General features: G+C 39.5%; 2 protein-coding genes and 1 pseudogene across 2 annotated transcripts; 2 read left to right on the top strand and 1 right to left on the bottom strand.

Moving 5' to 3' along the window:
• Positions 1–5,004: 5,004 nt before the first annotated feature.
• Positions 5,005–6,380, top strand: LOC114515886 (annotated as a pseudogene).
• A 1,095-nt stretch (positions 6,381–7,475) lies between these two features.
• LOC114515763 (ficolin-2-like) lies at positions 7,476–9,212 on the top strand. Its single transcript, XM_028535057.1, has 4 exons — positions 7,476–7,603; positions 7,711–7,956; positions 8,042–8,419; positions 8,923–9,212. Exons 1-4 carry the CDS (start codon positions 7,513–7,515, stop codon positions 9,186–9,188), a joined length of 981 nt encoding a protein of 326 aa, XP_028390858.1. The 5' UTR covers positions 7,476–7,512; the 3' UTR covers positions 9,189–9,212.
• On the bottom strand, positions 9,173–12,984 carry LOC114515762. Its single transcript, XM_028535056.1, has 7 exons — positions 12,203–12,984; positions 11,433–11,785; positions 10,880–11,294; positions 10,555–10,618; positions 10,286–10,385; positions 9,818–9,893; positions 9,173–9,705 (listed from the first exon to the last, which is right to left on the bottom strand). Exons 1-6 carry the CDS (start codon positions 12,981–12,983, stop codon positions 9,855–9,857), a joined length of 1,752 nt encoding a protein of 583 aa, XP_028390857.1. The 5' UTR covers position 12,984; the 3' UTR covers positions 9,173–9,705; positions 9,818–9,854.
• Positions 12,985–14,684: the final 1,700 nt, after the last annotated feature.

Below are 14,684 nucleotides of genomic sequence, written 5' to 3'. Positions count from 1 at the left end.
TTAGGAGTGAGAAAAGATGGTGTTTATACCATCAATCCTGATGGTTTGGGATCGTTTCAAGTCAGATGTGATATGAGCACAGACGGGGGTGGGTGGACCGTGTTTCAAAGAAGACAAGATGGAAGTCAAGATTTCTATCGTGGATGGTCAGACTATAAAGTAGGCTTTGGTGATCTTAACGGCGAGTTCTGGTCGGGCCTTGATAAAATACATCGTTTAACCAAATCTGGCCAAAATGTTTTAAGAGTTGATTTGATGGATTTCAATGGCGCCAAGGCTTACGCTAAATATGGAACGTTTAGTGTGGCTGATGAATCAGACAAATACAGATTGAATATGACGATTATTCAGGTAAACGACGGTCTGGATAAATATAAATTCTCATCTTTTAAAAAAGCATTGAACCAGTCGAAATGCAAAATCTCATAAAATAGTATTGACGCCAATACGCCCCAACATGTTCACAGTCACCTTAATTGCGTCTCTGCAGGGTGAAAGCACTTCAGTACTAAAATTGAAGCGCGGCATTGTTTACTATATATTATTATAGTACAGTCAGTATAAAGCTGACCGTAAACAATGTAGTCGAAAACTGAGTACAACAGACTTCTGGGCTACCTATGGTGAGACCTTTACTGTAATTAAACCAATGCGAGTTTTTTTATCGAAAAAACCAAGCATTTTTTCCAGGCAAATTTAAAAAAATAGTGAACTATAAATGAACTGAACATATAACTTTTTGTATATTTTCTTGAAAGGTGACGCAGGTGATTCTCTTGATTATCACAATCAAATGCAGTTCACTACCAAGGATAATGACAATGATGCTCGAAGTTATGGTAATTGTGCTACGCGCCACAAAGGAGGTTGGTGGTACAATTTCTGTCGTTATTCCGACCTCAATGGCCTGTACAGCGTGATAAAATGGAAGGCATGGTACACTTATTATCCAATGAAAAAGACGGAAATGAAAGTTCGTCCAAACCAGTTCTAAGAAATAAAAATATTGACCAGAAACAAACTAAGGACTGCAATATTAGTTAGAGTTTCTATCTACATTCACGTTATTCATTCAACCTATATTATGACGGAATCGTTTGGAAAAACACTTTATTGTCTTATCCTGCATGTGAGTCCGGTAACCGAGATTAAACGAAGCGTAAAATGGACTTCGAGGTATTGAAATGAGTAAATAAAATCATCCTGGCAGTCGTGTATCATCCTAACAATTGCATGTGCTTGTTTTGTTTCAAAAAAACCTATTTTAATACATCAAAAACGTCTTACGCTTTGTTAAACTGCATGCAGATGCAGTAAATAAACTATTAAGCTAAACGCCTTTCGAGCAACCGGTCCCGTGCAGAAGTAAGTTGCATGGTTTAGGCACATGCTGACGAAAATGAATCATCCACCCTCATTGACCAACGGCAAGCCGCTTTTTTGAAGGAACTACTGCAGTTACCCCAGGCCTATTTTATCGGCGTTTTGTTATTTAAAACTTTTAATCAGCCTTTCGATGCTGAGCGATAAATTAATGTAATTGATCTTCAATAAATATTTATGAATTTCTTCTCGTTTAAATGAGTATTCCTAAGTATTCTTGGTGTAGCCATAGCAATGTTATTGGATATTTGTTTGGGTTTAACGCGGGGCAAATTGTGAATATTCCTGTTCTCAATCTTTCCTGTTCGGACAGGGCTTCTCAAATGAACGAACATTCATTAAAATATTTTAAAATATACAAAATAAACTCGTACAAAAGCAATAGTCTTAGAGATAGCTTAATAAAAAAGATGTACTGATACAGGTGTATCTAGGTCTACAAAATAAGCTCCAGCCAAATTATCTCATTCGGTCCCATCCTATCCTCGTTCCCAGGTTTCCCGCGTACTGCTTTCGGCACACGCGGTACGCGGGAAAGCTGGAAACGAGGATAGGCTCTGTGCATACATTTTGAATGTATAAGGCCTTTCAAAGTACGTTCCAATATAACCAAGGAGCAGCGTGGCAGCGTCTTCAAATAACTTAGCAACAAATGTGGTATAACAACTGCCTAAAATAGACAAAAACACTTCTCGACGTTTCGACCTGAGGGCTTTCGTCAGGATAGTTGGCAGGATATACGAAAGCCCTCAGGTCAAAACGTCGAGAAGTGTTTTTGTTTATTTTAGGCAGTTGTTATTCCACATTTGTTGCTAAGCCTTTCAAAGTGGTCACATATTGCATATAACTATGCTATAATTATGAGTAGGCGGGTTGGATCACTTGCCAGTCTTCACCGACCAAGGAAGAACATTGCTGAAAAATATTAACCATTTATAAGTACGTTTCTTTACGAAATGTTGGAAAAACTTCGGCACTTTGTTATCACGAAATTACAACAAGAGCTTTCGATCTTTTTTAATAGGGTTTGACGTCTTCTGTGAGAACCCGGACGACGTTTTTCTTGTTTTCGAGTAAATAACATTATTAAAAATTAAAGAGAGAAAAAACATCACGTCTTCAATTACTTTGTTTTAAATAAATAGACGCGGGCGATGGCTTCTTTCTTTTCTTAATGTGTTAAACAAAGAGTTCAGGAATGAAATCGAAAATTTTACAGCAGACTCGCCAACCCTTGAAAAAACTTTGATTATTCTTTAATTTTAGTCAGCCACTTTATAAAAGCAGGTATTTTCATTGGCTTCTGAATTTATTCATTGTTTAGCTAATAGCTCACATAGCACACGTGAGTAATCAGCTGTGCTCTTGCCAAACGTGGCCATTAGCTCGTCTAAGACCTAATTAAGTTCGGTCGTTTGCCATTTTTCTAGACGTTAAAGAGCGAATATAGTTATGATGTTAAAGTTCTTCCAGTCGTTTAGTAAAGAAAATAAAGGATGCATTTAGCAATAAATTTGTTAAAAATTATTGTGAATGGACCAGGGCCCAAAATACGTAGAGGCTGAGGCCACAAGCTTCTGGTTCGTGACATTCGGCTCCCTAAAATATGACATATTTTTAAGCCCGCTGTTGCTATATACCATCTTAATTTTTTTATACGCTCAATTTAATAATTCTTGTTGGGTTACAAAGAAAGTATATTTTAAATTTCAATACTGCACACTTCCTCCCATCAATAATGAACAAAGTGTGATAGTGCACGTTGATATGTCAGCCCTGCAATAGCCGCAAAATATTCAAATTTGGAACTAACGCCTGTATTCTAAAAGCTTTGTCACACTCAAATTCATTCTATGTCACACGGGATTTCAGATATAAATTCGCCCAGTGGAAAACGGGCTTTATACTTGCAATGATAATGGGTCGGCTAATGTCAACTTGGAGGGCATGCAAACAAATTCATTTGTAGAAAAGAAACCAAATTTAAGAGCCCAGCAAATAACTCTTCGTCCAAACGTTTTTTTTAAAAGCCACATGTTGCATGGGCTCTTATAATCCGACAGATGTTTTTTTCTACAATACTTGCAGAAAATTATCAAAATACAATTTATGATAATTATCATAGAAGTTGTGTTTATTATCATTTGCCATATCGATAGAGCGTCATTTCAGCCACTACACGTCGAAGACAGCACCGTCGACAAGTCGTTTAACCTCATGCAATCATGTTTAAGATGAAAACCTTGATTTTACTGATGGTTGAAATTGCATGTATCATATCACAAAACTGTTCTCCCAGAACTTTTAGTATCGTTACAACAGGTGAGCTATACCTATGTTACCGACTTACAGAATGTTTCTCACTTCTAGTTTTAAAACAGAAATACACTTAGTGATGGAAAACTATTCCTAAAACCATGTTTTCTATTTAGGAAGATTGTCTTTACCTCCAGAGGAAATCATATCAAATCATACCGTCAACTCGGGGATTGTTCCGATAGAATGTTACGAACTCTGCCAAAAGGAACCGAAATGTGTTGGATTCAACTACAGAGAAACGCTGAATGTTGTGAACTGTCAACTGACCAACATCACTGGAAAGAGAGAACACACAACAATGACTGGAGAAGGAAAATGGGCACTAATGCTCAATGATAATCCAGTATTTTCAGGTATAGAAAAGATATAAATAAAAATAGACTTGGTTCCTCCGCATGGTGTTAAGAAGCCCTGACTCTTCACTACATGAATTACTACACAACTGTCTTTCGCCTCCGAAACTAAAACTTCATAATTATGTGGAATAAGAGTATAAATGCATACCAATGATGTATACTTGTATGTTTTTCTATGTTAGTGAAGTTATCTTCAGAAACTTGTTGACTAGAATATGAAAAAAGTAGCGCCAGAAACTGCCCTGCATGTAAATAACCCATTCGCTTGAAAAAGTGTTTATCAATTCCTTTATCAGTAATACAAAATAAAACAAACTCCGAAGGTGGATATCTTGTGTTATTGATATATTCAAGCTAAACATGCAAAGGGTGTAAATACAGAGACAGTAATATCTTGATATTTCGTCTTTATTCCAAAGACATCGTCAGACTATTAAAATTACACAAGAAAGCGGTAACCTACAGTACTGTGCAAAAGTTTTAGGCCCCCAGTCAAATTGTCACTTGTTAGTAAAATTCATGGTATTGCAAGACATGCTTGGTAGAAAGACTTGTAGTGGTCTTGCACTTGGTACAGCCACCATGAGAGACCATTATTGCGGCACAATGCCCACTCATTGACCTAACAAGCTTGTTTGTTACATCTGGATCAACAGCCTCACGTGATGCGAAAATGGTTTCTTTGATTCTTCCAGATGTCGTGATGATCTTCTATATCTGACCTCTTCTTCACTTATTCCCAGAGATATTCGAACAGGTTTAGGTCAGAATTCTTTCGTTGCCCTGAACTGATTGATATTTCTTTCAGTGGGGCTTTTTTCTCTGTCACATGGTGCCCTATCTTGTTCAAAGATAAAGTCTCAGTCGCAAAGCTCTCTCCACCTTTTAGAAAGTCCCAAGATCGTAAAATGGTATGTTTGGCTTGTATCTAGAGCTTTCCTAATAGATGAGATGGCTTGTGGTGGAGATTATATCTTCCAGTAAGATGGGGGTACCATGTCATTCAGAAAAGAGCCTGAAAGAAAGTGATATTGACCAGCCCAGGGCTATAAGAGATTGCTGACGTAGACCTCATTGAACATTTTTGGGGATAAGTGAGGAAGAGGTCAGATAGAAGCCCATCTCGACATCTGGAAGAATGAAAGAAACCATTTTCGCATCACGTGAGGCTGTTGATCCAGATGTAACAAACAAGCTTGTTAGGTCAATGAGTGGGCATTGTACCGCAATAATGGTCTCTCATGGTGGCTGTACACCAAGTGCAAGACCACTACAAGTCTTTCTACCAAGCATGTCTTGCAATAGCATGAATTCTACTAACAAGTGACAATTTGACTGGGGGCCTAAAACTTTTGCACAGTACTGTATATGTAATACTGTACCGTTTGCTTGTAATTTTATTAGTCTGACGATGTCTTTGGAAGACAATACCATGCACTATAGAAACCAACCGTTGTTTGTCCCATTGGACAGTCCACGCGACTTCAATTCTATTTGTGACTGAATCAATCTAACCGCTACACATACACATGGGCATCTATATATCTATATATATATATTTATAGTTACAAGAAAAAGTTGTGCCGATGTCTATAAATCTGGAGTAAAAGAAGATGGTGTGTACACTATTGATCCTGATGGCCTGGGATCTTTCCAAGTCAGATGTGATATGAGCAAAGACGGGGGTGGCTGGACCGTGTTTCAAAGAAGACAAGATGGTAGCCAAGATTTCTACCTTGGATGGTCAGACTATAAAGCAGGCTTTGGTGATCCTAACGGCGAGTTCTGGTTGGGCCTTGATAAAATACATCGTTTGTCCAAATCTGGTCAAAATGTTCTAAGAGTTGATTTGATGGATTTCAATGGCGCTGAACGTTACGCTAAATATGGAACGTTTACTGTGGCTGATGAATCAGACAAATACAAATTGAATATTGGCAGTTATTCAGGTAAACCATGCCGGAACAAATTCAATCTTTATAGGAAAAACCTACTACTTTCCGGTATGGTCTTGTGAACTTATAGAACTGAACGCAATACTTTTTGTTTATTTTCATAAAAGGTGACGCAGTTGATTCTCTGACTTTTCACAATCAAATGCAGTTCTCTACCAAGGATAGTGACAACGATGCTCGGGATGATGGTGATTGTGCAAAGAGTTATCGCGGAGCTTGGTGGTACAAGAATTGTCATTCTTCCAGTCTCAACGGCCAGTACCTGGGAGCAGGTAACCCTTCTACCACCGGAATAACATGGTTAAATTGGCAGGGCTATGTTTCAATGAAAAAGGCGGAGATGAAAATTCGACCAAACCTACTTTAAGAATTTTGTACATAATAGAAATAGCACTTGTTCCTTTCATGATCAAATTTTATAATGATATAGAAATACTACTTTAACAATATATAATCTATGTTTGCAGGAATGAATATGTTTTTGACTTTGCTCAATTGACCGTATTTTGTTCAAGGAAGAAACTTAAGTAACAAATATGAAGTCATTTATTGACTATTGAAAATATTATATTATTGACCGTAAAAATATTGACCAGAAACAAACTCAGGCCTGCAATATCATCCTGGCAGTCGTGTAGTCTTCCTAACAATAGCATGTGATTGTTTTGTTTCAAAAACCTATTTTATAATACAACAAAAACGTCTTACGCTTTGTTCACCTGCATCTTATGCAGTAAATACACTATTAAGCTAAACGCCTTTCGAGCAACCGGTCCCGGAAGTAAATTGCATGGTTTAGAATACTGAAAAAATGAATCATCCGCCCTCGTTGTCCAACGGCAGCCGCCTTATTGAAAGAACTATAGTGCAGTTACCCCAGGCTTATTTTGTCGGCGTTTTGTTATTTAAAACTTTTAATCAGCCTTTCGATGCTGAGCGATAAATTAATGTAATTGATCTTCAATAAATATTTATGAATTTCTTCTCGTTTAAATGAGTATTCCTAAGTATTCTTGGTGTAGCCATAGCAATGTTATTGGATATTTGTTTGGGTTTAATGCGGGGCAAATTGTGAATATTCCTGTTCTCAATCTTTCCTGTTCGTACAGGGGTTCTCAAATGAACGAACATTCATTAAAATATTTTTAAAAATGTACAAAATAAACTCCACAAAAGCATATAGTCTTAGAGATAGCTTCAAGTAAAAAAAATATGTACTGATGCTAGTGTATCTTGGTTTGGGAGGATAATTCAGGTGGTTACGCCCTAAAAAACTTTCAGCATGGCAAGCGACAGCTGAAATCGAAAATTAGTATAATAATGAAATCGTATCCTTATCGTTATCATTAATAAATATTAAAAAATATGTAAATGTTTTTCTTGCAAGGCCATGCAGACTATTCAGTTATACTGCGAACATCTAAGGTTCGTACGTTTATTACCACCTGCCCCTACGATGAAGCGTTATTTCAGCAAGTGAATGTCGAAGAAAACACATTATGTTTAAGAGAATAACCTTACTAATTGTTGAAATTGGTTGTATCATTGCACAGAACTGTCGTTCCAGCATTTACAATACCATAAAAACAGGTGAGTCGCCTATATATGTATATATTTCATAGAATGCCTATGCGTTGTTCTCGTCTTAAAAAACGTTCACCTCTTTAAGCTTTCTCAACCATGTTTTCTACTTTTAGAAGGATCATCTTTACCTCCAGATGAAATTATATCAAGTCATACCGTCAAATCAGGGTTTGTTCCGATAGAATGTTACGAACTCTGTCAGAATGAACCAAAATGTGTTGGATTCAACTACAGAGAAACGCTCAATGTTGTGAACTGCCAACTGACCAACATCACTGGAAAGACAGATCACAACGCAATGACTGGAGAAGGAGAATGGATACTAATGAACGGTGACTCAAAACCGAAAAAACAGCAAGGTATTTTAAATAAAAAGAAAACCTAAGTAATCCTTATAATGTAATATTTACATTCTTAGCTGTTTGATATTTTACAATTTTATAGCCACCAGTTGTGCCCACCTGTATAACTTAGGAGAGATAAAAGATGGTGTTTATACCATCGATCCTGATGGTTCGGGATCGTTCCAAGTCAGATGTGATATGAGCAGAGATGGTGGTGGATGGACCGTGTTTCAAAGAAGACAAGATGGAAGTCAAGATTTCTTTCGTGGGTGGTCAGACTATAAAGCAGGCTTTGGTAATTTGAGTGGCGAGTTCTGGTTGGGTCTTGATAAAATACGTCGTTTAACCAAATCTGGTCAAAATGTTTTAAGAGTTGATTTGATGGATTTCAATAACACTGAAGCTTACGCTAAATATGAGAACTTTAGTGTGGCTGATGAATCAGACAAATATAGATTGAATATTGGCAATTATTCAGGTAAATCACACGCCTTATAGGTTTCGATTTTTAGGTGTTTAAACATACCATATTTAAATAGCACAAAGGATTTAATCGAGCACGCTGTTTCGATAAGATTTATAGTTGGTCTCAAAACTTGGATATGGATACTCAATGTGGATAAAATAATAGCGAATACTCGATACGATGAATGGGTAAAAAATACGACAATGGCGGCTCAAAAGCGCTGGCTGCGTTGTCTTCGTTATAACCAATGTTCCTGTTTCCCTTAGAAAGTCGGCTCCAAACAAAAACTCTCCAAAGAAAGTTGCCGCTCTCGCTGCTATGCTACGTTTTTGGTTATGAATTTTTTTTCGCTTCAAACGTTGGGCCCAACTCAAGATACGTGTGCCCACTGTTAATATTCCCGCTCATGCATTAGGACGTTTACTTCGTCTTATCATGCACCTTCTTTTAGATAAATAATAACGAGATTTTCTGAACTAGAAATACTGAACTAGAAATGTTTATTTTCTTAAAAGGTGACGCTGGAGATTCCCTCACTACTTGGCATAATGAAATGCAGTTCTCCACAAATGATAGCGACAATGACGCGACAGCGGATATACATTGTGCTGGGGATTACAAGGGAGGTTGGTGGTACAAGAACTGTCATTCTTCCAACCTCAATGGCCTGTACCAAAGTACAGGTCGTAAAAATGCCGTCGGAATAAGCTGGTACTATTGGAAATCTGGACACTTTTCATTGAAAAAGACGGAGATGAAAATGCGTCCAAAACAGTTCTAAAAAAATTTAATATTTGTCTTGAATCTTGTTATTAATTTATGTGTTTTTAATCTGACCGTCCTTGAAATCAGTTCATACTGATATGGATATATATGTGTGTGAAAATACAATTTACCTATCTTTTTAAAAGCTGAAAGTCAAAGGCCGTGGCTTTGACTTCCCCCCTCCCTAGATTAGCCTTCCAAGCAGCATGCAAGGTCTGAGGAGGTGAAATTTAGAGCAAAGCAAAGAACATAACTATAATTAAAAATTGCGTGCTGTGATGTTTCCAAATTTCAATAACCCTGGATTAAAATAAATACTATGTACTAATGAAAACACTCTGCACGATTAACAAATGAATATAGTCACATATCAAAACAGATCCGACTTCCACATGCAATTCCTTTAACAAACCTGCTTTGAAAAATTCAACCGGTTATTTTGTCCAGTTTAAGTTTTCAGACCAATCACAGACTTTGATTGGAAACCATTGCAAGTATATTCCCAATTAATGAATTAATTCTTCGTGTCGTTTCTAAAGAAACAAATTATAATGTAAACACCACGATAATAATTACACTTACTGCTGTTACTCTACTTTCTAGATGCAAAAAATGACTTCTTCAAAATAGTACATTTTCACTTACCTTGAGAAATTCGAGCGTTGATCAAAATTATCGTTGTTTAGACAGCGGTAAATATGCGATTTGTGTTCCGTACGTGCTAATGAAAGTGATCATGCATGTTATACGAGAAAGTGATCATGTTGCACAAGAAAGTGATCATGTCGTACAAGTCTGTCACGCAGACATTTCATTGTTGATGAAAGGTAGGAATTTTTCTCGCGCGCGCATCAAATGATCTCATCCCAAGGCAAGTCTTAAGATGCAGCGTTTCCCCCCAAACTATTGTTTGGAGGGACACAAATATAGTGATATAGACCTTCTTTCTTAAATTACAAAATAATATAATGCACAGGCGGCCATATTTCCTGCCCCAAAGACTCTCGCCCACTCCCCTCAATATTTTATTTAGACAACTAGAACCAGCCTTTTAGGAATTTGCTAATAAAGAACAGCCAGAAAACAGGCGGTGTTCAAAAATGATCTCTATACCTTGCCATAAAGCTGAGCGCGCAAACGATTCGTCTTGTAAAACTCTGCTCGACGTTCCTCGTCTCTCTTCTTTCTCACCTCGGGAAGATTTTTATACACCCTGCCAAAATTACAGATATTTAAATCCATATTTGCATGAAGAACAACAAGTACTTCGTAACATAGCCAGGTGCGTACCATAAACCCTGCCCGGAACATCCGGTTTAGCAAACCTGTATCTTCTAGACTCCTTGCCTAGTATAATTTATAGTAAAACATTTTAAACTAACCTTTTGTTAACATCGCGTATCTCTCTGGTAGTCATAGGACGCGGTTTTTTTCTCTGAAGTTGCTCTGTAAAAATAGAAAATATGTATATGATTATAATGACCATATATATTTACACTCAAGCTACCATACTACCATATGCTATAATAACTACATTCAAGTTCTCATAAATATATAGGACCGATTGTAAAATGTAGTTGACCAGAATTGGCCAATGGGAGTCGTGTATTTTTGAGTTACCTACGATTCAACAACACAAAATGTAATCAAGAGTTTTATACAAAAAGGCCACAGGCTATAAACGGCGGAAAATCAGCTAAAACTTACCAAATCGCTTATTCGACTTCATTTCGTGCACCCTATCTTCCTCGGGTTTTAGAACCGCGGTCATGTGCCTGTTTCTTTCGCTGGGGACAACAACAATAACTTTCCCATCAGTTGTTTTCTCGTTCTTTCTTTCATCTCGTCTTTGGTTAACCTTTTTTATCCGTTCGCGTGACCTCTCGATAAATTCCTGCTTGGAGATCACGAAGGCGTCTTGCAACGATAGCTTGACGAGCGATGCCGGGGCCGGACGAAGAATGTCTTCTTCGGGGGACCCCGCTCTCAGCACAGCAATGTCGGCAGCTACCGGCAGTCGCACGTTCTGCACTTCCAACGGAGGTGTAGGACAGTTCACACCGATGTCACGAACACCGCTGGGTTTAGGCATCTCTTTCCTGGCTTTTGCGCCACAAGTACACTGAGAAAATGTACACAAGAAATGAGCAATTACAGAAGCAAGCAAATAACCAAACAAATAAACAAACAAACAAACAAGCGTGCTGGGAAACATACACAAAATCAATTGGTTGAAAAGTGAGCAAAGATTCAGACTTACAGAAGTGGACATTTTCCCCATTTTTGTCATTTCTTTATTCTTCACATTCAACCACATTGGTATCATCGATTTCGCGTTCGCTGCTGAGCTCGGGACAGCAACTGGACCGATAACGTTTTGACGATCTGCTTTTCTGTTGGGTCGTTGGTAGGCAGGCGTTCGTGACTCGTTTCGCCTCGCGTGTTCGTCGTCTGACGTCGCAGTTGGCGTCACACTTGCCGAGCTGTCAACGGTCGTATGACGAGGTTTACCGAGCAGGCGGTCACTCGGAGTTGCTTCGTGTTTTTCCCGCGTGAAATGCTGGTCACTTGAAGATGCTCGTGATGGAAGACTTCGCATGTCTTCTGCGTAACCTGTTGATGAAAGTTTCTCAATTTATCCCAATGAAACAAGTAGCAAACTGTGGTATTTATTCTCAATTGTACGTATATATATACACTGTCACACTGATGTACTGTAAACACCTGGATTTTCACCATCTATTCCATAAACATATATTTGAATACATAAAAATTAGCGGCTTTTAAACTTGAAACTGATATATTAAAGATGATGACAAAACGATGTGAAATTTACCGTCAACATTCTCGTTGAAATGTCTAAGAAGAAAAGTATTGAAACTGTGTCCTCTTTAAAAATTAAACGTAACTAAACCAAACAAAACTAGTATGCTACACTGACCTATGTGAAATATGGTCAAGATATTTAGGCAACTTTTTCAGTGCAGAAATAATCGTGTGTATCTGTGAGAAAAGAACAATTTGACTTACTTGATTCACTGCTTTGAATCTCGCGAATGCGATGTAAGAATCTCTCAAATTCTTCATCACTATCGGTGGTGATCTCCAGAGACTGTCCACAAATGCTGCTTCTCTTACCACCAGAAGAGACATCCGAGCTTGAAGGCGGCGAGATATCGGAAGGTGTTGCCTCGCGAGGGGGTCTGGACCGCACCGCCCTCTTACTACCGTCAGGTGTTCCTCGCGACTTCTTTCCAAACACGTCCTGAAATCGCTCCCACAAATGGTTTAAATCCTGCGTCGTTTGCTCCTGTTTCATTTCGCGTTTCTTTTGCCGTTCTTTCTGCTTTTGTTCGTCTTGAATCATGTTCTCCAGAATTATATCGGCGACGGATTTCTTCCGGCCTTCACTCGCCCCACTCCTTTCTTCGATCTTACCGCTCTCCGTGCTCGGGGAAGGTCGGTCCTTCTCGCGTTGTCGAGAAGCCTCCTTCTGGCGTATGGCGCGATTACGGCGATGTTCGGGCTGTCGCGAGGGCTTTTGCTTCGAAGAAGGTGGACGATGAAGTTGTTGCCGCATTGCACTCGTTTCCAGTTCCTCATCGTGATCGTGCGTCGCCGAAGCTCTGGTGATAAGCTGAGACATGACAGGCTTCGAAATGCTCCACGTGTACTCCACCTTCGCGGCTTTTTGAGGCCGCGTAGCAACACTGCTTCCATTCTTCAAGGTGGAGAAGACTTTCCCGCCAAGCTCTGAACTCCCCCTGGTAACGCTCTCGTTTCTACAAGTACCAGGGGGATTGGCACGCATAGGTTTGTCTATATCGAATGTGGAAAACGGTGCCTTGGCAATGTCTTTCCTATCCATGAACGATTGTGGAGGTTTTTCGATGTCGTATGTTGTGAAGCTGGAACGGCCTCCACTTTTAGGTTCAAAGTTTGTTAAACCATAGTAAGTGTCCGTTGCAGTCTTACTGCTTTCTTTGTAAGGAAAATCTTTGTTCTTGAGTGAATTACTTTGCCTCCCAGTAATACCCTCCGACTTCGGCGTCGACTGCTCCTCGGGACCACTGTCGATCCCATTATCAACATGCTCAGGCCCGCTTGCTGTCCCCTCAGATACATAAGTATCCCTATATCTCCTATGACCAGATTGCTGGCTCTTGCCTTGGCTATCCCTATCCGTACCGCTTGTCCCTGCCGTCCCATCAGATACATAAATACCATCATTTAGCCATGACTTTGAGCTCTCCCGAGGTTTCTTACCGAGCGCTAACCTTTTTCGATTCGTACTTCCGGGACCCGACGACAGACGTACGTCGTAGACTCCGATTGGTCCGTTTCCTGCGGACAATCGCGCGAGTCGTTTGGGTCGGTATACCTCATCGTTAGTTGAAGACTCGCTGAGACCTGAATCTTGGCGCGATGAAATGGCTGCCAGATTCTCAGGGGCCTGGTCATCTCGCGGACCTTGAAATCTTTCTTCAAAGTCAAGGTCCGCAGATCTCATTTCAGCTCGAAATTGATTGGCCAAGGCATTGGACCACGAGATGCTTTCTGAAGCGACGCGGTCGAATTCGCTCAAATCGCTCGCATCGTTGCGGTCTTCTGCCAAGTTCGGCGATTGGATAATCTCTGGCTCGACGTTCTCTCTTGCTGAACCTAGATATTTCCCAAAAAAACTAATAATTATACACTGAATCTAGATTTGAAAAACTCGTTACAGGCTGGATTTCACTCTAGATATTATCCTCCACACATAATCAAAATAAATTCTATTAGTTTTGATCGAGAACTCACAACCAAAAATAGCATTCCTTTCTTCACTTGGTTTTCGGGATAACGTTTCTGAAGCGAAAACCAGCCACAATAACGAATGTTATTTAAATACTAAAACACTACCTTCGGGTTCCGGCTCCGCTCCAGTGGTAACCAAATGACCAGAAAGGAGGACACTGTTCCCCAAAGTGCTGTCTGTCATTCCACTTGTTTTATGACTTTCATTCCTTCGAGTCTGGCTACCCATGGCACCATTGCCCAGTCTTCGTGCGGAGTCAGCTTGCAACGAAACCGTTGAACTGTGCGGTTGACTTAAAACGTTTGGGATCTGTGTAGATCGGAAATAATTTTCCCCTTTTGAAAACTCAAGGACTGAGGCCATGCTCGGCTTCTCAACCTTCCTTCCAGTTGAAGAATGTCCGCTGTTTCGGGATATTTGAGATACATCAGCTGGCGAACTTCGGGTAGCATCTGCTTCACCCAAATGTACGATCACTGTATCCAATGCAGTCTTATTCCACCTTGAAGAAAGTCTTCCACTTTCAACTCTTTGAACATCATTCGCTTTCAAGCTGCGGTTCTTATCGACAATGCCAATTTGCGCAGCAGTTGTCGATGGTGTTTCAACCGTTGCTTGGTTTATGAAGGCTCCATAATACGAATCCCGTGTTGATTTCTTCTCGTTTTCTCTTGAGGAGGGTCTGCTGTTTTGGACTCTCTGAATGTCAACTGC

The sequence above is a fragment of the Dendronephthya gigantea genome, unplaced genomic scaffold (genome assembly GCF_004324835.1).
Source record: "Dendronephthya gigantea isolate DGI-Jeju-01 unplaced genomic scaffold, DenGig_1.0 000005F, whole genome shotgun sequence".
Taxonomy (NCBI): Eukaryota; Metazoa; Cnidaria; class Anthozoa; order Malacalcyonacea; family Nephtheidae; genus Dendronephthya; species Dendronephthya gigantea.
The sequence above is the reverse complement of the archived record's forward strand: the minus strand, read 5'-3'. Positions and strand labels throughout refer to the sequence as shown.